The sequence below is a fragment of the Rosa rugosa genome, chromosome 2 (assembly GCF_958449725.1).
Source record: "Rosa rugosa chromosome 2, drRosRugo1.1, whole genome shotgun sequence".
Lineage (NCBI taxonomy): Eukaryota > Viridiplantae > Streptophyta > Magnoliopsida > Rosales > Rosaceae > Rosa > Rosa rugosa.
The window spans coordinates 3,532,205-3,559,362 of record NC_084821.1 but is presented as its reverse complement, the minus strand read 5'-3'; the positions used below and the strand labels follow the sequence as shown (position 1 = coordinate 3,559,362).

At 36.6% G+C, this 27,158-nt stretch overlaps 3 protein-coding genes across 5 annotated transcripts; all 3 read left to right on the top strand.

The window, feature by feature from the left end:
* The first annotated feature begins 7,845 nt into the window (after positions 1 to 7,845).
* On the top strand, positions 7,846 to 14,741 carry LOC133734214 (DNA topoisomerase 6 subunit B). Of its 2 annotated transcripts, none has more exons than XM_062161854.1 (19): positions 7,846 to 8,360; positions 8,486 to 8,538; positions 8,638 to 8,735; positions 8,843 to 8,948; positions 9,296 to 9,433; positions 9,536 to 9,587; positions 9,729 to 9,793; positions 10,238 to 10,344; positions 10,533 to 10,635; positions 10,775 to 10,860; positions 10,988 to 11,184; positions 11,496 to 11,611; positions 11,733 to 11,818; positions 11,992 to 12,064; positions 13,078 to 13,169; positions 13,323 to 13,461; positions 13,536 to 13,630; positions 13,727 to 13,901; positions 14,371 to 14,741. In XM_062161854.1, the coding sequence occupies exons 1-19, from the start codon at positions 8,291 to 8,293 to the stop codon at positions 14,518 to 14,520; spliced, it is 2,001 nt and encodes a 666-aa protein (XP_062017838.1). In that variant the 5' UTR covers positions 7,846 to 8,290; the 3' UTR covers positions 14,521 to 14,741. The 2 variants fall into 2 exon arrangements, with proteins under 2 accessions (XP_062017838.1, XP_062017839.1); XM_062161855.1 differs by having other exon boundaries at positions 8,278 to 8,360; positions 8,642 to 8,735; positions 14,371 to 14,739.
* Positions 14,742 to 15,408: 667 nt separating this feature from the next.
* On the top strand, positions 15,409 to 19,365 carry LOC133731756 (dehydrogenase FPY6). Its single transcript, XM_062159165.1, has 12 exons — positions 15,409 to 15,687; positions 15,760 to 15,900; positions 16,377 to 16,425; positions 16,705 to 16,722; positions 16,871 to 16,986; positions 17,062 to 17,175; positions 17,597 to 17,647; positions 18,111 to 18,199; positions 18,311 to 18,371; positions 18,451 to 18,528; positions 18,698 to 18,808; positions 18,974 to 19,365. Exons 1-12 carry the CDS (start codon positions 15,565 to 15,567, stop codon positions 19,100 to 19,102), a joined length of 1,080 nt encoding a protein of 359 aa, XP_062015149.1. The 5' UTR covers positions 15,409 to 15,564; the 3' UTR covers positions 19,103 to 19,365.
* A 2,620-nt stretch (positions 19,366 to 21,985) lies between these two features.
* Positions 21,986 to 25,834, top strand: LOC133732130 (multiple C2 domain and transmembrane region protein 5). Of its 2 annotated transcripts, none has more exons than XM_062159599.1 (2): positions 21,986 to 22,212; positions 22,862 to 25,834. In XM_062159599.1, exon 2 carries the CDS (start codon positions 23,116 to 23,118, stop codon positions 25,432 to 25,434), a length of 2,319 nt encoding a protein of 772 aa, XP_062015583.1. In that variant the 5' UTR covers positions 21,986 to 22,212; positions 22,862 to 23,115; the 3' UTR covers positions 25,435 to 25,834. The 2 variants fall into 2 exon arrangements, with proteins under 2 accessions (XP_062015583.1, XP_062015584.1); XM_062159600.1 differs by lacking the exon at positions 21,986 to 22,212 and adding an exon at positions 22,307 to 22,541.
* Positions 25,835 to 27,158: the final 1,324 nt, after the last annotated feature.

Genomic DNA, 27,158 nt, shown 5'->3' with positions numbered 1-27,158 from the left:
GGTGATAGGAAAAAACAAGGGAGTCTGGGATCCCGAAATGGGCCCGGGCCCGATCCGATCCCGTTCGGTTTCGGTACCGTCGGTACCATATTCAAAAAAACCAAGGCCCGTCCCGTCCCGAAAAATATTTCCGGTACCGGGCTCGGTATCAGCCTATAACCGGCCCGTCCCGGCCCGTGCCCAGCCCTAGGTAATTGTGTGGAAAGAGAAGAACCCATGTTGTATTTTTCTTGACTGAAGAGGGGATTTGCTTTAAGTTATTATTTTCTAGTCTGTGTGAGCCGGTGGATGTTTTGGTGGTTTAGCTAAGAAAATGTGGTCAATATTCTTGTGGAGCCTTGTTGCATGGATATAGGTTAGATCAATACTCAGTTTAATTACTACGATAAATTATCGGAATGTAGAGAAATTGTATTTACTAAGCTGTCTTATGAGCCTCTGTTTGTTCCTGAAGTGTATACCTTTTCTCTTTGTTTTTGTTGATATGATGTTAGGCTATGCAAATTGAAGGTCAAAAACAATAGCTACAATCTATTTCTTATTAATTGAATGGAAAATTGAGGTTCACATACTTGCATTTTGGTTTAGTCTAATCTGAGTGTTTGCTTGTAACAGCTTGATCAGGAGAAACTTTAGCAGGTGAAACTTTAGCAAATCCTTTTCATTCTTGCCTTCTGATCCGTTGGATGCGTGCTCAAGAGGATGAAGAAGCCCTGTTGGATGCGTGCTCAAGAGGATGAAGAAGCCAGCCAAACACCCCTTACCATTGATGTTGTCACTATCAGTTTTCCTATTTGTTGTATCAATACAATTCATGTTTCTTTGTTATGCAATTCTAGTCTCTTGTTGGTCTCAAGATGGCTATTAATGCTCATTATCAAATGATACTATGTAGTTGAGATTGGAAAGTAATGTTCTGAACTAGTGTATGTATTTTTAAAAACTTACGAGAAATGTACACGTGATCGTTTCTATCTGTCAATTGTATTGCATTTCTGAAACTTATGAGAATGTATTTACAAACATTTGCAAGCAGGCAAGCATATATAGCATATGCAGGGATATATAACAGGTGTACAAATAACGACATCAGCAAATGTACAAATAGTATTGCAAATGCATTGCAAAGTGAACTTTTGCCTCTCTTTTTTTTTTTTTTTCTTTTCGATGAGAAACTTACAAGGGATGGATATGATCATTGATCTGCAGCTACAATAGTACAGCTGTTACTATTGTCTCATTTTGGCTAAAGAAAAAAAGATATACACAATAGACAAACATGACAGAACCAAAAACCAAATTACTCTACTATTCCAAACCTAGCTTCAACATTGATGCTGAGAACCAAAAAGCAAACATTAGCAGCAGCTAATCAAGCAGTGGCGGAGCCAGGAATTTAAGTTCACTGGGGCACAAAGAAAAAATATATATATATATATATATATGAAAACATACAAATGTAATTTTTATCTATTACAATGGTAATTGCCCTCGACGAGATTTCATATTTTGAAATCGTTGCATGATAACCTCGTCATCTATGCTAGTAAAAATGTCCTTTTCAATATATGAAATCAAGCAATCATTCATAAACTCGTCACCCATTCGACTACGTACTTCATCTTGAACATTAGGATGATAACTTGAAATTGGAGGACGATTTCCAGGATCAGAAGGATATTTTTCATTAATTTCGGGACAAGGCTTCTCTGAAATACTATCATACTTTATTTTTTTTGCGGGGGATGAATCCAATGAGCTATTTGTACCTGACGACTCCCCTGCACCAGAATTTTCTTTTCTTTTAAAGTACCTTAACATATTTGAATGAATAATAGAGTAGTACTGAGAACCGAAATAATCGACTACAATAATACTCTTCACAAAAGAATTGAATGAGAGTCGTTACTTGACGATGTATATATATACATGTTATTGATGTAATAGAATATTTTTTTAATCATTTTCTTATTAGACTTGAAAATCTGTAAGTAATAAGGAAATAGGAATCATTAATCCTTTTTCTATTAGTAAACAAAAATTATAAAAGAAAAATATTATATGAATTTATGAAGTTAAAGAAAGTCAAACGTGGGACCCGCGTTTCTCAAACAATTAAAACAGAAACAACTAAGGAAGAGCACGTGAAGTACTCCATGGAGATCATGAGATAATATTTTTTTATTCTATAATACTAACTTTATATTAATATAATATTAATACTATATATATATTAATTTTTTTCTGAAAATATGAGTGGGGCACGGGATCCACTGGGCCCCTGCCTCCCTCCGCCCCTGTAATCAAGCACAGCATGTCTCCTCTGTCTCTCCAAAATTACTACTGAAAAGAAAACACTTCTTGATCAAGCACAGCAGCAGCTAATCATCCTGACCACAACATGTACATGAGAAAAATGAATGTATTAATTCTTTCAGACATTTTCTTGTGAAGGGTTTAAGCTCATTCCTTTAAATTGCTGACCCTTGAAGGGTTTAAGCTTATTCCTTACTTGAGGATAGAAAGTTGAAGTAGAGACATTTTCTTGTGACGGAGAGATAGCTTGAATAGGTTCAGTTTCCATTTCCGTAGGTACAATAATCCCATTAGTCTCCATTTCTGCAGGTACAACCATCTTATTATCTGTCATATCTTCAGCTCTTCTGAGAATTCTGTAATGTCTAAAAGATATTAATAATATCAATCACAGAATGCCACAACACATATAGCAAAACTAAAAGTTTTCATTAAACTTATGAATGCTAAGATATTGATAATATCAATTATAGAATGCCACAACACATAGCAAGACTAAAAGTTTTCATTAAACTAATGAATGCAAAGCCAATTTTAAATGAATGAATGCAAAGCCATTTTCAAATGAATGGATGCAAAGCCGTTTTCAAATTGATGAATGCAAAGTCATGAAACTAAACACATGCAGCACAACTAAAAATTTCTACAGAGACTTTAGAGTGCAATTAATCAAAATTTTAAGAGGCTTGTTTCGAGCGTAAGCTCATAGCACAGAACTTGCCTCAAAACATACAAAAGCCAAAGAGTTTCAGGTCCTCCATATTAATCAAATCAAATTCCCATATAAACTCAAAAAGTTTAATTCTTTTCAAATAGACAATCAAAGATAAAGAGTGAATTGATGACAAAAATTAGAACAACAAAATAACAAATGTGGATAAACCCATAAAATTGAGCACCAAACAAGCATCAGAATAGAGGTCTCTTGTACATAATTGAAAAGAAATACCATAGCAGAAGAAGAGCCATACCGGATTTGTCTTAGAAAGTAAACATCAGGATAGATCAAGCCTTTGTTTCTTCGACGCTCTCTATCTCTCTCTTGAGCGGACTCTTTGAGCTTCTCTCACTCCACTTCCCGCTCTTCTCTGAGCGCCAAATCGAAAGAATTGAGGTTCAGTTTCGCGGTACATCACGAATTGGGGCAGAACGAATTGGGTAGTTCTGGAACTCGGGACGAATTGGGGTTAGAAAGGGTTAAATCACTCAACTTGATCTCAGCCGTCCAAACTCATTAAACCGATCCAAGGGCTGCGAGCCTATCCCTCAAGTTGGCAAAAAATAGGGATCCCTCATTGGAAGGGGGCTGCACATATATCTATCTACACACACACACACACACACACACACATATATATATAAGGGATAAAATCTGTTTAGTCCCTATAGTTTGCCTCTCTCATCGTTTCAGTCCCTGACATTCTAATTTAATCTAAAAACTCTCTGATCTCACAATTTCCCTCCAATATGTCCATTCCGCGTCAAATTAGGAGTTGACCTTGGGTGAAATGTCCAATATACCCCTCTGTTATTTTTTTCTTTCATTTATTTCCTTTTTAATTTATTTTTTTTTCTTTTTCCTTTTTAATTTATTTTTTTCCTTTTTAATTTATTTTTTCCTTTTAATTTCTTTCTTTTTTCTTTTTCCTTTTTCCTTTTTCTTTTTTAATTTCTTTTTTGCTTTTTCTTCTTTTTTTCTTGTTCCTTTTTAATTTTTTTCCTTTTTAATTTATTTTTTCCTTTTAATTTCTTTCTTTTTTCTTTTTTCTTTTTTCTTTTTCCTTTTTCCTTTTTAATTTCTTTTTTGCTTTTTCTTCTTTTTTTCTTGTTCCTTTTTAATTTTTTTCCTTTTTAATTTATTTTTTCCTTTTTTTTTCTTTTCGTTCTGCCTACTTTCTCCTTCCTCAACCCACCAATCCCATTCCGATCAAACTCCACAACCCATCTGTTTCTCTCCCCAAATTGAAACCAAACCTAGCAAAGACCTAGCTTGGCGGTGTATAGATGGACATCGAGCAAAAGCAAGAGGCTAGGAGCTGATCGATCACTAAGCCATCTCCCTCCGTTGTCATCTTAGCGGATCCGCCCTCGTCTCCATCGTCGCCGACGCCATCTCTCAAACATAAGTAGATCCCAATCAGCTCGGAAATTCGCCGCTCAACCACTCCCCTCTTGTTTTCACATCCTACTTCTCTCTCTCCCACTCAAATCCCACTTTCTCTCTCCACATCAGGCCTCAATTTGGAAACTTTTCACTGAAAACTACCATTTTTTCAGACTCTGAGGTTTTTTTGTCTTGCTTAAAATGGTGATTTGGATTTTGGGTCTGCTTGAAATGGTGGTTTTTGATGGCCAAGTGGACCAAAACCATAAGTGAAGAAGAAGAATAATGATGAAAAAGAAAAATGGCCGCCAGCATGGAGAACAATAATTGGGGTTTGGGGTCGATCTGGATTGGTTCGCCGACGTGGCGCTACTGATGCAGCAGGATATGATGGTCATTAAAAAGGAAAAAGATAAAAAAAAAGGAAAAAAAGAAAAAAAGAAATTAAAAAGGAAAAAATAAAAATAAAAAAAGGAAAAAAGAAATTAAAAGGGAAAAAAGAAATTTAAAAGGAAAAAGGAAAAAGGAAAAAGAAAAAAGAAAAAAAGAAATTAAAAAGGAAAAAGAAAAAAGAAAAAAAAAGAAATTAAATAGTAAAAAAAATATTAACAGAGGGGTATATTGGACATTTCACCCAAGACCAACTCCTAATTTGACGCGGAAGGGACCTATTAGAGAGAAATTGTGAGATCAGAGAGTTTTTAGATTAAATTAGAATGTCAGGGACTGAAACGATGAGAGAGGCAAAGTACAGGGACTAAACAATATTTAGCCCTATATATAATATAAACTTTATAAAGTCCATCAACATATAAAATGGTAAAAAAAAAAAAAAAAAATCTAAAGTTTTAGGTTCGGTTTTTTTTTTTTTTTTGGTTCGGTTTTGTTCGGCTTCGGTTAGATTTTCGGTGCGGGTTTCGGTTTTCGGTTTAGCGAGCCCACCCCTACTCTCCAGTTCTTCTTCTGTTCTTCATCTAAATCCCCGATCCCCAATTTCTTTCCAATTTCCCTTCATACAGCAAGCATGATGAGATGAGAGTGGAAGTAGCCTCAACCTTACTTTATTGTGAGGATTTGATTTTCAGCTTAAGCTTGTTCAATCACCATCCAAGACTCTAACTCTCTTAGTAAGTAGCCTCAACCTTACTTTGTTGTGTTTCTTGTTGGGTTTGCTGGAAATTGAAATTCACCAAAAAAGATCGGAAATTTCCTGTTCTTAATCATCTGTTTCTTTCAAATTGTATTTTGAATCATATGGTAGGAGCGATGGTTGTTGCTTCCAGATTTAGTTTGCTGTGTGGTAATTGGATTTATACACTCTTAGATTTGGAGGAATAGAAACAATACATATATAATTGAGCTCATTATTCAGTACAATTTCTTAATTGTACTGAATATTGTTGAATTATACACGAATTTGGATAATTTATGTTTCTTGTTTACTTAATTTCAATTGGGTTTTCCTTGATATAATGTTAATGGAGCTCTTTCGCTATTTTATACTTCTATTGTTGATATGAGACAATGGATTGGCCTTGTGTTGCTGTGATATGGATCTAAAATTGGTAACTAATATAGAGAAAAGTACTTGTTGGGCTGTCTACCTTCTAGCATGTAGTAGTAGCTAATGAAATATTGACCTATGATTTATACTTTTTTTGCCATAATTTCTTTTTACTCTCAATCTCTTAGTTTGTTTCTCCAACTATTATGAAACAAAAATACTAACCATAGCTGCTGATTCATACTTCATCTCCAGGTCAGTTATTTGATTCAAATCGTTCGATGGCTAGAGCGAAGAAGGTAGTTGCTCGGCCTCATCCAACTGCTTCGGGGCTTGAAGACTCTTCAACCGCAACTTCACCTTCTGCTCCTCTTCAAATTGAAGCTCTTCCTCCATCAACTTCAAACCAGCAAGCTCCTACGGGTTCAAACCAGCAAGTTGAATTCATAATCTGCAATATGCAATTTGCAGTTTTGCACATATTGTATTATTGTCAATCTTCACTAGTTCATTTCTTCTTTTCAAGAAGTCTTCAATTCATTTTAGTATTTTACATTGTTTGATTTGGTTTAAGGCAAAATTGATTGTGTAGACTTATAAGTTACGGTGCTAAGAGGACAGCTACATCCTGGAATGATTGAAATCTGGAAATTTTGGATAGCTGTTAAAGTACTTAAGTGTGGGGAAAAAAAAGAAAGAAAAAGGAATCGGGTATCCTGAATTGGGCCCAGGCCCGACCCGATCCAGATCGGTTTCGGTACCTTCGGTACCAACTTTGAAAAAACGTTGTCCCGTCCCTAATAATATTTTCGGTATCGGGCTCGGTATCTGTCAGTAACCAGCCCGTGCCCAGCCCTAATCATAACAACAACTTCTTTCAATTCTCAGACCAAACAGCCAGGCATCTTTTCACACGACGATGACTTCCTCTCCCATGTAGCATTCTTTTACACAGTAATGATTTACTTTCACATGTGTAACGACAATGCATGAATCACAACAGCGAATTCTGCCTAAACCACGCAGTAACTCTGCCAACCCGTTCCACAATCTCATAGGTTTAGACAAAACCTGACAAAAGAAAAGACATTACAAAATGTTGTACACACTTTTAACTGAGTCATCTCTTTACCCAGCAATAGAAACATCCAACCAAGATTCTTTTAGCTGCTCGAATTGTATATAAATAGCTACCTCTATTATCTAAGAAGGGGGAGCACGATGGAGTGTGCTAACAAGCTCTCTAGCACTCTCTTTTTGCCATGCTTCCTCTCTCACAAATCCATTCTTAGTTTTCCATCCTTCCCAACTCACCTCCAGTCCAAACCCCTTATTCCACATACCTCAACCAATATGCCATCGCTATCAGGATCTCTTCTTTTGAAACTTATGCTTTTTTAGCTCCGACGCCACATGCATCTTGCCAAGCCTTTATTGAAGTTGCACACCTAATTTTGCTGCCATGAACATGGAAGGAGTTGTTGGAACAACACAACATAACACTTTATAAGATTTTCAGTCTTTCGAAGTTTCCTGGGCCTAGTTTCTGCTACTCAGACAAGGGGACGAAGGGTTGGGCTCTACCCATGACTATTCCTTAGCCGTACAACTACGATAAAAAATGCCCCAACATCATTGAAAAGAAGTAGACACATCATGCAATTTTAAGGTTATCATTCGTGTAACTTGTTTAATTTTGTAGGTCTTTTGTTAAAAAATCATTGAGGGGCCAAGGAATATGAGTTCACATCATAATAAATAAACAAACAAAAAACACGTGTAGTTGAATTAAGAGTTAGATAATAACACTTTGAACATATGAAAATGATATACTTGACAATAAAGGCACATTGAAAATGATATTCATAAGAGAATCTTAATATTCAACTTGTGTTAACAAGACTTGCAAAATCTATAATAATTCAATCGACTGATATTTGACTCTTACCGCTCATCCTATAATCATCCTTATCACCCAACTTCAGTTAGTCTAGCAATCCAGACTAGACTAATCTGACAATTTGGTTCATCTCCTCATAGAATTGGCGGGAAAGAAAATGGAAAATAAACCAAGGTGCTGATCAGGTACACTACACATACACCAAGTATCTTACTCATCCCTCAATACCAGCCGTCGATTTTCATCACATTTACATCTCAACGGCGAAAAATCTCCAAAAAAGCCGCAGGCCACCGTCAAACGGCTACACGGATGCACCGTAAAACCCAGTAAAAGGCTTTCAGACTGTGAAGCCTGAACAAAACCCTAGCTTTGCTTCTTCTTCGAGCTCATCTTCTTCAATTTTGGTTTCTTAAGCTCTAAAGCTTGGGGCTTTCTGGATCAAAACTTAATTGGCGATTCAGGAATGGAGAGTAGTAAGAAACCCAAATCAAAGACTCCGGCAAAGAAGCCCAAAGACAGTGTTCTTGAGCAGAGTTAGTCTCTCTTTTCCTCTCTCTATATAAAAAGATTGTGTCTTTATGTATTGATTGGGTTTATCTTTGATTTTTATGTATTGGGTTTCATATTGATTGGGTTTTTATCTTCAATTTTGCTGCAGAATCTCCAGCTGAGTTCTTCGCTGAGAACAAGAACATTGCTGGATTTGATAATGTATACCTTTTTTTCTTTGATTATTTATTTTCAGGATCAAATTTGAAGCTTTGTGTAAAATGTAGAGGAATTTGGAGTGTCTGACTTTGGATGTTTTAGCCAGGGAAATGTCTTTATACTACTGTGAGGGAACTTGTGGAGAACTCACTCGATTCGACAGAGTCCATATCTGAGCTTCCTCTGATAGAAATCACAATGTGAGTGCTAGTTATTGGATATGATAAATTATATGATGCGGGGTAAATGTAATTTTCAAAGCTTGTGTTCTGATAGATGAGTATTGATTGTATATTGGATTTTACAGTGAAGATATTGAGAAAAGCAAGTTCAATTCTATGATAGGTCTTGTTGATCGGGACCGTGTTGATGAGGAACTGTATGATGATCATGAAACGGCTAAGGCTCGTGAGGTGTGCATACTTATGAATTGAGTTTCTTCTTTTGTTAATTAAAGTATGATATGGAGGATAGATCAGGCAAAGAAATCGATAACCTTGATATTTCTCCCCTTCAAAGAAAGAAAGTTCCCTTTATTTACGTTGTTTGAACTGGGCTGTTTGAGTTTCAATCAATATTATGCCATCTATTCCGGAGTATCTGTGTGAATCTTACCTGGCAGTTCACTTGCTTTACATGTAACTGAACTTCTTGTATTTCTGAAAACCAAGACAAAAAATGAATTCTCAGCTTTTCTAGTTATGTCTATTTGGTTCTTTCATATTCTCTTATAACTTGTTATTCATTTCTTTATACGCAGAAACGATTAGCAAAGGAAGCTCAAGCCCAAGAATTACAAGCAAAGAATGCTTCCCTTGGAAAGAAAATCAAAGAGCCTGCAGCTCCAAAGACCATGAAGGGTCGAGGTGGGGCTGCATTTTACAGGGTTACTTGCAAGGTATGTAACCTCCAAGCATACTAATGTTTCTTATGTTCATGATATATTGTGATCTGATTCTTTGTAACGCTGATTCATGACTGTAATTGGTCTTAAATACAGGATAATGGACGAGGAATGCCGCATGATGACATTCCAAATATGTTTGGACGAGGTTGTGAACTTACTTTGACGTCAAAGTTTTATTTTAAGTAGTGAAAAATGTTTTGCACATAGGCTTTTATATTGTTCCTATTCATGTATGAATTCTGTTGGATATCTTCTAATTATTCTGTATATATATGATTTCATACAGTACTGTCTGGGACAAAATATGGCTTGAAGCAGACACGTGGAAAGTTTGGTCTAGGTGCAAAGATGGTACGCATAGGGAGATCTGGTCTATATTCAAGAAATTTCTTCTGTTATAACTATAATAGTTAATACACATGCACACGAACCCACACTAGAGATAAAATGCAAGTGCTTCTTGTCACCTTTTTTCTTTCCAAGGTTGATCATGTGATTTCAATATTAGGATTTTATGATGCTCAGTTTTAAATATAGTTTGTAGTCTCCTTCGGCATCTGCAAAAATCTAATGACAAAGTAAATATAAAACATCTCTACCAAATGATTATGTAGGTGGGCAATACAACACCATATGATGAACCCTTAGGTAATGAAATCCAACAAAGAGTTTTCTTGTTCAAGATGCTAGCAGAAAAAAGCCTCACATCTGCATCATTGTATAATCGGGTTAAGCTTACCTACTTGATCCTTTTGGTATTGAAGCAAATTTGATAAGATATGTTCACTTATGCAGGCATTAATTTGGTCGAAGATGAGTACAGGGCTTCCTATAGATATCTCTTCATCAATGAAGGGCCAAAGTTATAATTCTTTCTGCAGACTGGATATAGATATTCATCGGTATGACTTAAATATGGTACAGGGTCCTGAATATTATATCTATCACATTGATCCGTATGTGGTTGTACTGTTTATACCATTATACCATTTATTTGTACTAGGGATCTCTGATGATTTTGACTTTGGCAGTAAAGGAATATAGTTTAAGCTCTTGTTGACTATTATATGGTGTTTCTTTCAACTTTCAGGAACATTCCTCATGTTCATATACATGAAAAACGGGATAGCAAGGATAGGTGGCACGGCGCTGAAATCCAAGTTGTTATTGAGGGAAATTGGACAACTTACCGTGTATGTACTTGATCAGTGGCTCATTTCATGTTGATTCCTTAGAGCTTCTTTATAGTCATTTTTGATAAAAATTGTTCAATGTAGTTAAGCAAGATTTTCTTGTTTCATCAACTAAAAGCTCCATTCTTGGCATGTGCAGTCCAAGATATTGCATTACATGCGACAAATGGCTGTTATCACTCCTTATGCTGAGTTCATTTTTAAATATGTTTCAGATGTTTCTGAGTATGATCTCTCTCTCTCTCTCTCTCTCTATATATATATATATATATATATATATATATATATATATATATATATATATATTATTTATCCTGAACAAATCTATACTAGTATTTTACTTTTCATGCAGTAAAAATGTCACCATAAGGTTTGCACGAAGAACTGATGTAATGCCTCCTGTTCCTCTTGAGACAAAGCACCATCCCTCATCTGTTGACTTATTGCTAATCAAACGCCTCATTGAAGAAACTTCAAAGCAGAACCTTTTACAGTTTCTTCAGCATGAATTCGTTAATATAGGAAAATCCTATGCTGAACGACTAATTGGTAAGTCTTTTGGCATTGTTTTTTACAATTGTTTATGCAAAAGTACTCATCTACAGCTTTATACCTTACAAAGGTCATTCCTGTAGATAATTGAGGACAGTGCTTTATGAAATCTATCATATGATCTGCATGATATCTTGTGTAAAACAATTGAAGGAAGTTGTATAATGTATATCATATGGAGATTCTGAAGAGCCTTGTGTACTGTTAAAGGGACAGGAATTGATTTTTTTTTTTTGTCCCCGTACTGAGTTACTCATGTGGTGCTGCTTCTTAGATGCTTAAGTTTATGCTGTTCGTTTCCTTTTTAGGGGAATTGGGTCCTGAGTTCAGTCCGAAGATGCCTGTGAAATCTCTAACTTCTCAGCAAATTGTACGTATCCATCAGTTATTTCGTCAAGCCAAGTTTAATGATCCTAGTGGTGATGTAAGAATCTCTTGAATCTTTTCGTTAATATATCCTATCAGCATGAAATTCCTATCTAATTCCTTTTATTTCTAAGATAGTTTAGGCATTGTTTGGCCTATTACTTAGTAATTTTTTCCAGTGCCTGAGTCCTGCAGGGGAATACAATCTCCGTCTAGGAATTATAAAGGAGCTGCATCCGGAGTTGGTTGCTACTTATTCTGGAAGGTTGTTTTTATTCTCACTTTGCTGTTTATTTCATTTTTTTTTTTTTTGGTGTTCTAAAAGTTCTTGCAGGAGATTTTGATTCTTTAATGATCTTATACTCTGTGTATTTTTGATTGATTGGCATTTAAGCTGATGCCAGTTCTTTTGCTACATCATCTGCATGTACTATACAGTGCTCAAGTTTTTGAAGGCCACCCATTCATTGTGGAAGCTGGTGTCAGTGTTGGTGGAAAAGATGTCAAACAAGTAGGTGCTTCTCTGTTAATATTGACATGCCATGGTAGATAGGTCTGAACAGTGGCGAAGCCAAAAACTTAGTGTTACTGGGGCACAAAAATAAAATAATAATATCAAAACATAAAAATCTTAGAAAATAACAAGAAATTTGCGACTGAGTTGAGAGTTGATACTAAGTTTTTTTTTATTTTACAAGAGTTTTCTAAATCACTAAAAAATAGCAACGAGTGACGGAGCTAGAACTTCATCCTAGGTGAGGATCTTTCAAAATTAAAAAGAAAAAATTTTGAACTCAAATTATATATCAAAACTTAAAATTTTTGATTGATAGAAATATTATAAATAAGATTATTTAAGATAAGAATATTGTTAAAATTATGTCAAGTTTATAATAGCAAGCCATATGAAAAAATAATAACATTAATAGGCTGCAAGCTAGAATTAAACTTTGGAAAAAAAATAAACAAAAAATACTGCAGGGAGATAAATTGAACCTTGGACCTGCAATATAGCAAAAGCAAGCAAGACCACTGCACTATGCTAGCTACCTATTATTCTTGGTAACTTGATCAGTTATATACCGAAAAGTTTACTGGGTCACAAGACCCAGTGTGGCTCCGCCACTGGGTCTGAAGTTGTTAGATAGTAAAGAAGATATTAATCGAGATGCACCCTTAACCCAATTACTGTTATTTAGCTTTTCATGTCGTGGTGTACATAACTACATAACGAATGGGGAGTGGGGAATTAAGGGCATAGTGTAATACAAAAACTAGAAAAGTGAGCATAGTGCTCCTTTTGTCATTATCATGTAAGCTAGACTGCTAGACCAGTGATTATTGGATGAATGCATGAATATGTACAAAAGCTAGTGGAGTTTGAATACATTAAGGATTAACAAACCAAGGAATGGAGTTTGCTTTTATAGCTTCTTTTTTCTTCATTGTAAGTTTACTTCACTAGCCAGTTTAGCACTACTAAGGATTGATAACATTGATGGTTCTTTCTGTTTTCTATTGTAGGGTTTGAATATTTTTCGATTTGCAAACCGGATTCCACTTCTTTTTGAGCAAGGTGCTGATGTTGTCACAAGGACCGCCCTTAAGAGAATCAAGTAAGATACAAAGAACTTATTTTTCTTTTGTGAGTTGTGACTTCTGTTTGGGTTGGGACTACGAATGGTCTGTAAAGTCAATACTTCGGTATTAAAATGCTACAGGGGCAAACTAGAAATATCTATATAACAATGTGATATATATTTTATCAGTTGGAGTAGTTACAAGATCAACCAGACTCAGGATAAAGTTGGAGTTTTTGTGAGTATTGTAAGCACAAAGATTCCCTTTAAAGGAACTGGGAAGGAGTATATTGGAGATGATATAACTGAAATAGCTTCTGCTGTCAAGGTATATGATTTCCATTTTATAATTTGTATCTTCATTTACATTCTTGTAGCCAACTAATTAACAATTATCTCCAGTCTGCCATTCAACACTGTTGCATTCAGCTGAAAACCAAGATAGTGAAGAATATCCAAGCTCGTGAACAAAAAGAGAGAAAACGGAATTTGAGCAAGTAAATTTTTTTACTCATTTGGTCATTCTTGATTTGTCCTGAATGATAATTTACCACTCCTTTGCTGCACAAACTAAAACGACTATCCAATTGCAGGTATGCTGAAAATGTTGCTGGTGCTGTATGTGGTGTACTGAAGCAAATGCAACAAATACAAGCATCAAAGAAGAGACGTTATGATGGCAAGGAAGCAGAAATACTTAAGAAACTGTCATCTGGGATGATTACAAAAGAAACGGTCAAGGAAAAGCTTGTACAACATGTTGAACAGGTGAGACGATGCTTGACTTGTCATTAGTCTCTTTGGTTAGCTGTGTGTGCTCTTTTCCCCTTCCTGTTCATTATTAATTTTAGGGGGTGGGGTGTTAGTATGCATATACACTTATTGAATGAGTAGCAGTGCTAAATAGTGAGCGTCATCATCCAATAAAATGTGTATAAATTACTTAACAATATAATAGGCATTTATGTCCTGAAATGAACTATATGCCAAAGGCACATACTGAGCTTTTTGGCTCTGGAAACTACCCAGAAATTTCTGCTAGAGTCATGTAAATATCTCCCGCACATGGTGCTACCAAACTTGTAAATGATGTTTCGAACATGCCAAGGGTGGGAAAGTGCAAGAAATCTTGAAATTTCAAACATAAGCACTGGGGAGGTAGACTGTAGACATCTATAAGTAGATGTGCCAGCATTGAAATGAAATGCATGCAGTAATATTTGCTCAAAATTTGCAGGTGGACTCGGAGATGGCAATGGAGTTTGCGGCAAATAGTGGAGTGAGCGAGGAACCCAGAGAATGTATATATCTTCAATCATTAGAAGCTGCTGAAGATAACTTTATCGACTTGCATAGTCCCCTATTTGTCTTTCGACTGTTCTGCTAGGGATTCGTTGGATACTAAACATCCAACTCATTTTTAACTACTTACAGGAAATAAAAGTGCCACTGTAATTTATTCAATTAACGTTCCAATATTTCAAAAGGCGGCCTCTTAAAAGGGTTGCAATTGCAACTTTTGCATGCTACTCCAGCTTCGCTTCACTCTTCATTCAGGAATCAAATTTGCTCACCACTTTTATTTTGTGGTGATATCACCACTCTATTAAAACTTGTCACGTCATATAGAATTCATTTAATACTTAAAATATTTTTTTTTTAATAAAACATCAAGATTAAATATTATTATATTTTATAACACATGACAGTTTTATATTGAGTGGTGGTCTCACCACTAAAGTATTGGTGGTGAGTAAATTTAAATCCCTTCATTTGCTATTTTACCCCAAGCACCTTATTTAAGTCTCAAGGTTTCTCACAACACTTCATATTCCCTATAAATCATCATTGCTACATTACATTAGTATGTCATTTTTACTAATTTATTAGTTGGTGTAAAATTGAAAATGGTATGTACATATCAATGAATGTTTGGTCATTGGAGCCAAAACAGTTCTATATTTGTACAGTTCATACTTTTATATATGACGGTATATTAGTGTATCAATACATGAAATATACTACATTTGATATAGTGGTAGATTCACTACATGTATACGTAGACTAACTTGATTTGATATCAAATTAGTCTACTTGTCGTACACGAACTCATAAGAATATGACTTTCTTTTTTTTGAGAATAAGAATATGACTTTCTATCATAAAAAAAAAAAAAAATATGACTTTCAATTCTTTTTTTTATAAAAAAAAAACAAAAACGTTTACATTATAAAGGAAAGCCATCAACTTTGGGAATTAAAAAGAAAGATACCCACAGACTGAGTCACCATCTTTCACTCTATATCCCAAAATTGTAAATGTGTATATAACTGAAACCAAGCAAAGAACCATTTCAGAAATACAGCAAGATCGAATACCCAGTTGCTACATCTGCACAAAACCAAGAACTGCAAGTTGGGTTTTTGGCAAAATGGCAGAAGCACCCCAGATTGCCATTCTTGGAGCTGGTACTTTTGTGAAGACCCAATACATTCCAAGGCTGGCTGAGATCTCTAACCTTGTCAACCTTAAAGCCATTTGGAGCCGTTCTGAGGTACCTCAAGTAACATATCTATTTCTGGATTTGGATAGTTTGATCATAGATTTAATATTGTTTTTGGTATAGGAATCTGCTAGAGGTGCAGTTGAGATTGCTGGGAAACATTTTCCAGGAGTAGAATGCAAATGGGGTGATCAGGGTCTTGAGGAAATTATTGCAGATAGTTCAATTCTTGGTGTTGCTGTGGTTTTAGCTGGCCAAGCTCAGGTATAGCTAATACTAAAGCTTGCTTCTTTTTTTATTGAATCATAGAAACAGAAGCTTGGTAGTGGAAATTTGTAGTCTTTTTAGCGTTTTGCGTGTAAGAGAATCTTATTCGGATGAGTGGATTACAGGAATAGTATAATGTGTGTGAAGTAATGGTCTCTTAGTTTTAAGTGTTTGGTTATACCCTACGAGCAGAATGTAGAACTAATTTTTATGTGGTTGTTGATTCAAACTATAGTATTACCGCTTGTCCTAATTTTCATCCAATTTTTTTTTTTTTTTTTTGAGAATACATTTTCATCCAAATTATAACTCTGATGAAATGAAAAAAGGAAAACCTAATGAGCTAACTATATAGACGTGAAGATGTATTCAAGTATGTGAGATACACCCTTTCGGAGATATTTTTAGCATACCGTGTAGCTATATAGATGTGAAGATGTAATCAAGTATGTGATATGAACCAACTCATGCAGGTTGATTTCTCACTGAAGCTTCTCAAAGCAGGGAAGAATGTCCTTCAAGGTTAGTCCTAGTCTCTAACAATTGTATAGTTGGATTGTCAGAATGATGCAATTCTATTTGTGAGATTGATAGTTATGTTAAAGGATTTGTAAAGCCATCTCCACCTCCAATCAACCCCCAGGCTGGTGCCTTCTTTTTTATTTGACAGAAAGCTTACATGTTATGGTACTATAATAAATCATCTATACGTTTCATCGACTACAGTGGACTAAATCTTTCCTTCTGCTTGTCATTGCTGTACCTATTCACTATTGCTTGGCCAAATTGATGGACTTGAAGAGAAACCAGCAGCAGCTAGTAAGTAGGATGCAGTTTACTTTTATGTGTTATAACTGTCTTTCAATTCATTTTATGACATCTTAATTTGAAAAATGTTGGTTATTTGTTATGTTATTACTTTTACATGTTATTCTGTTTATTCTAAGTTTTTTATTTTGTTATGCAGCTACAAGTGAATTGGAAACTGCAGTGTCAAGTTATAAATCTATTGTTGCTAATACTCCCAATAAACCAATCTGGGCGGTAGCAGAAAATTATCGATTTGAACCTGCTTTTGTTGAGGTACTCTTTCCATTATTAGTGGGGCTTAACAATGTTTAACTTTTGACTGCAAGACCCTCAATGTTGTTTTCACAGGGCAAGAAACTAATGACTGAAATTGGAGATGTGATGAGCATCCAAGTTATTGTTGAAGGATCAATGAACAGTTCAAACCCTTACTTCTCAAGCTCTTGGAGGCGAGACTTTAATGTATGTACTATGATATAGCTGATAACTATGAAATTTCTCCCTTGTTCATTAGAAACTACCACCTGCTCAATGCATTGGTTGTGACTAGGGGTGGAAGTTTCTGACAATAAACAACTTAAAATCAACACGACTGTTTAACCAGAATTCCACACCTAGTCAAAGACTTGTGACTAATGAGATACACCTATCGCTCAATCCATGCAATTAAATATAAGTAACAAAATCAGTTTATTTCTTTTACATGGTTGCGATGACATATGTTAAATGCCTCATTTTATTCCTGAGAGCAGCATGTAAGGAATTTACTATTTATGTGAATACAAGATTTCTGAGATGCCTTGCTTGATTAAGCAAGTAGATGTGTTCCCATAATACCTCTTTTGTTTCCTTTCTCAGCAAGTTTATCATCCCTTTTTGGCAGGGTGGTTTCATTCTGGACATGGGAGTACATTTCGTTGCAGGACTGAGGATGGTAATTTTTAAGTATTTAGTGAATAGTGGCAGTATGCTTCTCTAGTACTAATACTGAATTCAACCATAGATTAGGAAGTTTGATCTTCTGAATCTCATTTGATTTGTACTTATACTTCTCTTATAGTACCAGTCTTCTGTCACTTTTCTCCAGACCTTTTTTTATTGCATAGCTGAAAACTAGATAGCAGTAGTCTTGTAAATTGAGTGTATAATACTTTTCCTGTATGTGCATGTGTGCATCTGTTATATAACGCTCCTGCATGACAATATGCGAGTTTTCTTTCTATCAATATATGAATGTTGTTCTTTCCCATTCATTTGAACAGCTTGTTGGGTGTGATGTAGTCTGTCAGTCAGCTTTAACCTCTCATGATACCATTTGATCTCCACCAGAGTACTTGTCATCTTCGTAACGTTTCAGTCAAGGCATGAATCTCATTTTCTCCTGTTCATTTGAACAGCTTGCTGGATGTGAGATAGTCTCGGTGTCAGCTACAACGTCACATGTCGACAAGACTTTGCCTCCCCCAGATAACATATCCTCTCTCTTGTAAGTTACTGCTGCATATTGTTATCCTGCAGATCTGTTTTCTACTCCTAAATTTTTTAATTTTAAGAACAAAAATTCTAAAGGCGAGTACACTGTATTTCCTTGCCTTAGTCAACTGGAGAATGGCTGTTCTGGGATTTTTGTGTTGGTGGTCTCCTCAAGGTCTCCCAAGGCATGTTCTACAAGTTAATTTCATTTTATACTCTGTATATACATAAAATTTTAGTTTCTCATAATGTTTATACCATCAGATAGTTTGGCGATTTGTTGGCTTGAAGGGAACACTGGAAGTTGAGCGTGGAAACCAAGATGGACGACACGGCTATGTGGTATGTTGAAAATCATCCTACAGTTATTTAATTCTCTGACGCTGGAGGTCAGAATGTGATTTATATGTTTGGGTTTGTGAGGACAGTTTTTCCCATCAACACTGAAATTTTGTGTAAATCAACTCGTATTAAGTTGACCATTTCTCATTTGCTTCTGATACTATGACAGGTCACATTCTATAGTGCTGATGGACAAAGGGAAAGCTCCTTCTACCAATTTAGAGGAGTGACTGAAGAATTCATTGCTTTTATTAATGACATAAAGCAAGTCACTTTAAAGGTAATTGCAGATGCTAATCGTCATGGTATACAAATGTTGTTTTCATTTTCATGTTTCTTTGTTTTTGAGTTAAATTTTTTGGTGGGCATGTCTGTTGGTATACCAAACTTATATGAGACTCAGGCTCCCCAGCATTTTCTGATTGTGTGCACTGCATGGTTGCAGAAGGGAGCTGGCTATGAAGCTGAGCCTCGCATGTCATTTCTGGAAGGTGCTAGAGATGTTTCTGTTCTAGAGGCAATGCTCGAATCTGGAGGAAAGCAAGGGGCACCAGTCCATGTGAAGAAATTTTGACAGAACGATAAGATCTCTGACTCTCTCTCTCTCTCTCTCTCTTCCCTCCCCCCGATTGCAGTGGAAAAGGTTCTGGTTGAGATGCTTTGTCAGTTCAGTTTTCTATAGTGAAATTGTTGAAACGAAGAGGGAACAGTCTCTGTAACGATATTTAAAACTTCTAAAGGTTGTTTGTTGCCTCTGTAAGGGTACCTGGATTGTAAAGGAGGACAGTTTACCTTATGTAACTACCTATTCATCAATAAATCATAGTTAGCTGTGTATGTGTCTTTTTTAATTTTATTTTTTATATTTATATGTATGTTCATCTTTACTGTAACTTTTACTGAAGTACGTTTCACTTACAGATTCATATTTCATCTTCACCTAACAAATCTCTGGCTGATCTATCTAATGCTAGAGTTTAAACCTCAAACACTTTTAATCCATAGTCGTTGGCAATTGGCATGATTGAGATTTGGAATTCTCTGAAGTTAAATAGATAAAAAGAATTGTAGTTATTGTTGTAATTTGATTCATATTTTCACTAAAAGCATCTCAGTTCTAGTTGTGGACAAATGATTGAACTGTTTCCTCCCTAACCATAAACTTTTTGTGTTTGCCGGCTTGGGTACACAGTTTATTTTTTATTTTATTTTTATGTGAACATTTGTAAAATGGACCATTTCAATGTTCAGTTCTATTCCTTCAACTTCAAAACCCTGATAAACAGATAAAGTTATCACATGATGCTGGCTTGGGTAGTCGGGTACATACACAGTTTTTTTTTATGTGAACATTTGTAAAATGGACCATTTCAATGTTCAGTCCTATTCCTTCAACTTCAGAACCTTGATAAAGTTATCACATGATGCAGTACAGCAAATGGGCCATTTTTGATGAGCACCACCACATGTAACATTCAATTGTTGAATGGCATATCATATAAGGCTTGTATAGATAGAGGTACCACTACAAGAAAGCCCAAAAAATTTAGTGTTGCAGAGTATTGAAACTCTGAGAGTTATTAATTAGTTTGTAGTGTGCCCACACAATGAATTATTCAAACGGCTCCCGACTCTGGAGTTTTAGTACTCCGGAAGAAAGCCATTGAATCGAAGTCTTACTTGTGGTTAATGTGTCTCTGCCCTTTATCCTGTTTCTTGCAGAAACTTTAATGACATTGTTTCTGGAAAACAGAACTCTACTTCAATCAAAAGGGATAGCTCTCTATTTATCTCCATTGATTACACATTCTTACTGCATTGGCATGTAAGATTATCATTCAGCTCCATAAGAAAAAGGCTGATCATGTCCTGCAAGTTTGGTACATTTTTCCTGCATGCCAACTGTTGGTGTCACATCAAGTTTAGAATTATTGACACACAGAAATGGAAGCCTTGTTTATTTTGTCTCCTCACAATTTTGGTAAACTGATGGTTCTACCGTTCTACCTAACAAACCTACAAGACTCAGACTTCAACTTTGCAACACAATTGTTTCTTCTATTTTTGTTTCTTCATTTTTTAACTCACTTGATTATGCAGCCATCTGGAAAACAGATATCTTCTGGTCTTTTTCTTTCTTTTTTACTTCTTGTAATTCCAAACTAAAACTTCTAATTGAGGCAGATAAACAAATCTGGGAAAAATGACCACTTGATGATGCAATCATATACCTAACACATGCAAATCTTTCTCATTATATTCTCAACTGCAACATCAAGCATTGTGGGGCTAAAGCTTAGCAAGTTTTCCTTCACAAACCATGAATGACATTGATGATATATGAATATAGGAGGTTACCTTTTGCTTTCCATATTGGCCCCATGAAATTAATCATGTATAAGAATTGAAATTCTGGTATGGGTATGGAACTATGGATGGCCAAGTAAAATAATTGTTAGCATTTTGATCAAACAAAAATCAAAGCTTAAGACTTCAACTATGATTGGTGTCCATTCATTTCCATGGTCATTAGTATTCTTGTCAACAAGACTCAGCCTTAGTAAATAGCACAAGATCGATCGACCTCCTCCTTGAGCCAAGACAATTAATATGTGACAATGACTATATATAGAAACACATAGATAGCTATGGAGATAGGGGATGGATGCAATAATGTTGGAATAACTCTTATGCAATGCTTGGGGTTATAGTCTATCGTATGAGAAATATATTAACTATCATATAACCTGATTTTCAACTTATGAAATGACTTACAAAGTACAAAATATGATTAAAGCTAATGTTTTTTACGCTAGTAAGAGCAAAAAAGCATAGTTAGTGAGAATCATAATCTTTTCAATTAGTACCTTATTATTCATCATGAACATCCCTTAAGAATTAATAAACATAGAATATTGGAAATGCTACATTTACTAATACTATTTTTTTTTTTATATTAACAATGGCATTATCATGTTGGGTTTTATAATGTAATTGATGTATTAGGCATATTTACGGTTCAAAATATAAATATCTCAACACTCAAATTTAAGGATGTACCAACCCATCTATCTTTGACATATCGTTACTAAAAGGACATTTCTTAAGAACAATGCACATGCAACCGAAAAAATGAGATATATGTCTCTGTGTGTGTGTGTATTGAATATATGCAGTAATGAATGGTGAGGAAAAGGTCAAAAACTATTAAGCAATTGTTGAGCCCAAAGTGTTCGTTACAATGCCAAACACATGATTGAGAAAACCAAGAAGATAGAAAATTACAACTATTTTCTCATGACCAAGAAACCACTATTCCAAGACCAACCCTCCCTGAATGAATGAGCCAAAACCGACCACAATCCCCTCGCACGTGCGCCACGGGTTATAGTATAAGTGTATAACCCCCAAAAAAACAGAGATAAAAATTCAAAAAACATATTAAAGAAAATAGTAAAGAGGTTGGTACAGTGTAGGTTGAAGTGTTCTCTGTAGACTTGTACTCTTTTTTATAGAAAGATTCAGCCTTTCTTCACAGATCTCAGCCCCACTTCACTCTTCAGCCTCCTTTTGCCTCACAAACAAAACCCATTTCTTGTATTTTTGTAAACTTGGAGAATTAACATTGCTGCAGTACCTGAAGAAATAGCACGACTGTAGCTTAGCTAACAGTACCCACCTGCGGTCAGTTTGAACTCTCTCTCTCTCTCTCTCTCTCTCTCTTTGAAGCTCATGTTTTTGTGAACTGAAAGAAGTTGGCATTACCTGTTTAGTTGAACAATGCTTGCTTTTAAGGTTTTTTCAACCATTTTTTTTTTCTTTCTTTGAAGTTAGATATGAGTAGGTTTGAAAAATGTGTTCTTTTAGCGTAAGTAGTTGTTGTTGATGAAGTTAATGTGTGAGTTTATTGGAACTTTGAGCTTACTTCTTGTCTTCAACTTAAATGGGTTTTCTGGGCTGGATGCCTGGATCTGTGAGTTGTGAGAAGCAGGCTATTTTCTCACTTTCTGAAGGTAAACTAGAAGAGATTTAATGCATTGTTTCTTCTTTTAGTAATGTTCAGCGAGGTTGGTCTGAAAGTTTATGTGTTTGAAATAAATTCACACACATGTAAATGAACATAAATGTGGGTATATATTGTGAAAGGAAAGAAATTTATGTTTATCGCTCAGTTGAGTTGTGTTTTCATTTGCTTTGTGATCCCAAAAATGGGAAGGGAAAGCAATATATAGATTTTTAGTTTCTTTGTTCTTGTTCTTCTCATAAAACAACAAGAGGGTACTTTTTAGAAGGCTATCATATTGATTTCTTGATCTTTTTTGAACTTTTGCAGGTAATGAACTGCTTTTGGGTTGAAGCTCTTTGATTAGGTTCTTTCAAAACCCATGATTAAGCTTTTACCTTTCTGATAATTTTTCTTCCAGCTTCACAACCAATAGGCCAGTAATATCATTACAAAAGATTTTAGTATTGGTATTTGATATGTTGAGGTTGCTATTGCAGTGATAACATCTCTTTAGAACCATACTTTGTTTCAAAGCTTTCCCATCCTAGCTAGATTGCTTAGTTCACCCTTAAGCTAGAAAGATGCAGAAGCCTCCGCAGTCTCAAGATTTTGCTTTGAAAGAGACCTCGCCCAACATTGGAGCGGGGTCGGTCACAGGTGACAAGCTCTCATGCACCTATGACCTTGTTGAGCAGATGCAATACCTTTATGTCCGGGTGGTAAAAGCAAAGGATTTACCTGCAAAAGACGTAACTGGTAGTTGTGATCCCTATGTTGAAGTGAAACTTGGTAACTACAAGGGAGTCACTAAGCATTTTGAGAAGAAGTCTAACCCTGTATGGAATCAAGTGTTTGCTTTCTCCAAAGATCGAATTCAAGCTTCGATTTTGGAAGCTGTGGTGAAAGACAAGGATGTTGTGGTTGATGATTTCATGGGAAGGGTTATATTTGAACTAAATGACATACCGAAACGCATTCCACCTGACAGCCCTTTGGCACCACAGTGGTATAGGCTGGATGATCGAAAAGGTGATAGGGTGAAGGGAGAGCTGATGTTGGCAGTTTGGATGGGAACTCAGGCAGATGAAGCATTTCCTGATGCTTGGCATTCAGATGCTGCAACAGTTGGGCCCGAAGGTGTGAATAACATTCGATCGAAGGTGTATCTCTCCCCTAAGCTTTGGTATGTGAGGGTCAATGTAATTGAAGCTCAGGACTTGTTGCCTACTGACAAGAGTAGGTACCCCGAAGTTTTTGTGAAAGTTATCTATGGGAATCAGGCATTGAGGACTAGAATATCACAGAGTAAAAGTATCAATCCAATGTGGAATGAGGATTTGATGTTTGTCGCCGCTGAACCGTTTGAAGAACCTTTATTTTTGACTGTGGAAGATAGAGTGGGATCAGGCAAAGATGAAGTCTTGGGGAAGTGTGTCATTGCTTTACAGAATGTGCAGAGGAGGTTGGACCATAAACCTGTGAACACAAGGTGGTATAATCTAGAGAAGCATGCAATTGTAGATGGGGAACAGAAGAAGGAGATTAAGTTTGCAAGCAGGATTCATTTAAGGGTTTGTTTGGATGGCGGGTATCATGTTCTGGATGAGTCGACACACTACAGTAGTGATCTTAGGCCAACAGCAAAGCAGTTGTGGAAACCGAGCATTGGGATTTTGGAGCTAGGGGTTATCAGTGCAGTGGGACTGATGCCAATGAAGGCGAAAGATAGCCGAGGAACCACAGATGCTTATTGTGTAGCTAAATATGGGCAGAAATGGGTTCGAACAAGGACAATTGTGGACAGCCTGTCTCCCAAATGGAATGAGCAGTACACGTGGGAGGTTTTCGACCCGTGTACTGTCATTTCAATTGGGGTTTTTGACAATGGTCATATACATGGGGGTGATAAAGGGGGAAAGGATTCAAGAATTGGGAAAGTAAGGATTCGGCTATCTACACTTGAAGCTGACAGGGTTTACACACATTCCTATCCTCTTCTTGTCCTGCAGCCTTCCGGGGTGAAGAAAATGGGTGAAATTCAACTGGCAGTGAGGTTTACATGCTCATCTTTGGTTAATATGTTGCACATGTATTCACATCCTTTATTGCCAAAAATGCACTACATTCATCCATTGTCTGTAATTCAGCTAGATAGCTTGAGGCACCAGGCTATGCAGATTGTCTCAATGAGGCTCAATCGGGCTGAGCCACCACTGAGGAAAGAGGTGGTGGAGTATATGCTAGACGTTGATTCGCATATGTGGAGCATGAGAAGAAGCAAGGCTAATTTTTTCAGAATAATGGGAGTATTAAGTGGGGTGATTGCAGTAGGAAAATGGCTCGATCAAATCTGCAACTGGAAGAATCCTCTTACAACCATTTTGATTCATGTCCTTTTCATCATATTGGTTCTTTATCCTGAACTAATTCTCCCCACTATTTTTCTCTACCTGTTCCTGATCGGCATTTGGAACTTCAGATGGAGGCCAAGACACCCTCCTCACATGGACACCAGGCTATCTCATGCTGATGCTGCTCATCCTGATGAACGTGACGAAGAGTTTGACACATTCCCAACTTCACGGCCATCAGACATTGTTCGAATGAGGTATGATCGACTGAGAAGTATAGCAGGGAGGGTTCAGACTGTTGTTGGTGATATGGCAACTCAAGGCGAAAGGTTTCAGTCTCTTCTGAGCTGGAGAGACCCAAGAGCAACCACTTTGTTTGTTACTTTCTGTCTGATTCTTGCCATTGTTCTCTATGTGACTCCATTCCAAGTCGTGGCTCTTCTAGCAGGAATTTACATGTTAAGGCATCCCAGGTTCCGCCACAAGCTTCCTTCAGCGCCACTCAACTTCTTTAGAAGGTTGCCTGCAAGATCAGACAGTATGCTATAAGTAATTCAGCACAACTAGCTTTCATCACTTGTCACCACAAGTGATTGTCTCACAAGTCTGCCTAAACTTATTTATGTTCTTATATTTAAGTTCTGTTTATTGTAATCAATGCGTGTTATTGTATTCGTAGGATTCAGTTTGAACATATCCAATGCAGAACTAGAATTTCGGGTGTCACTACTCACTAGACCCATTTACCTTATAAGCCTTCAACTCAGAACATGCTATATCTGCTTTTCAAGGGCATGGAAACACACCAGTTGATTTGTGAAGAATTTAGTGCTGATTTTGATGAGGCACATGATGCATGGGTCTCTCACTCTACTGCTCTAATTTGGAGCAATCTTGTGAAGAAACCATGTTTAAATGATTACAATTTTTAATATTCTACTTTAAGTTGGTCTATAGTGCTTCAGAGTATTGAAACTCTTATCAAATCTAGCATCTCAATAATCAACATATGTATGCAACTATAACTTGAACGATTATTGGCTTAAAGCTTCTTTTCATATCTAAGATTGCTTCAAATTTGAATACCATAAGCCTCTGCAGCTCCAGTGACTTCTCTTTAAAAAAGACTGTCACTTTATGTTGGTTGAGGGTTCAGTCACAGTTGAAAAGCTCTCATGCATGCCAAAGGCTTCAATGTAAAAGATGTCACCTACTAGAAGTGACAAACTTTTGAGAAATCCAACCATTCCTCCAAGTCTAACTTCTCTAAACCATTTTTTCTCAATCAAAAAAAAAAAAAAAAAAAAAAAAAAAATCTCTCTGAACCATTCTTCATTGGTAAAACATCATTTTTATAACATATTTCAAGTGACCATTCGCAAAATCGAATGGGATTTTTTTTCTTCACAAATTTTAAAGTTGGAAAACCGAGAAAATCGTCTAAAAAAAATCGTTCATGTTGAAGGATGTCGACATAATGTGTGCCTCTACAAACTAGGGTTAGAGTTGTAATAGGAATGTGTTCTAGGTATCAATTGTAATCGGATTCTATTACCTTTTTGGGTACCTTGTAACTCCCTATTTAAAGGGCTCCTATTATCAATAATACACACAATTCTATTCTCCTACAACACGTTATCAGCACGAGTTCTAATCCTAGCTTCAGAAAAAAGAAAAACCCTAGAAGAAAAAAAACATTTTTCTTCTCTGCCGTCAACCCAAAAAAAAACAAAAAAAAAAAAAACTCCATTCCGGCCTCAGCCTCACCTCACCGGCCGGACCTCTCCAGTAGTACCTGCAAACCCAGTAGCCCAGCCCGGCCGGCCTCCTCCCCAGCGCCCCCGCTCCCAGACGCCGCCACCCACTGCTGCCTTTGCGCACCCGCCTGCAACCCGCAAGCCTGCAGCCCACGCTGCTGCCTACCCAGCTCACCTACCTCTCGCAAGACTGCCGCCTGCGTCCCTTGCGCGTGCTGCTGCCCGGCCGGCCTACCCAGCTCGCCTCCTCTCGCCCATCAGCCCTGCACCCGGCTGTCTAGCTGTTGCCCCTGTAAGCCTTCGCCGGAGCTCCCTGCAACCCAACGCTCAGCAGCAGCCCACCGCAACCTGCAGGTCGTCGTCGCCCACGGCGGCTGCACCCAGCGTCTGAGACCTCCTTGCTGCCTAGCGCCACTGCTGCATCGCTTCCGACTGCCAGCGAAATAGAAGAAGAAAAAAAAAACAGAAAACAGAAGACGCGAAAGAAAAGGAAGAACAGAGGAAAGAAAGAAGAAG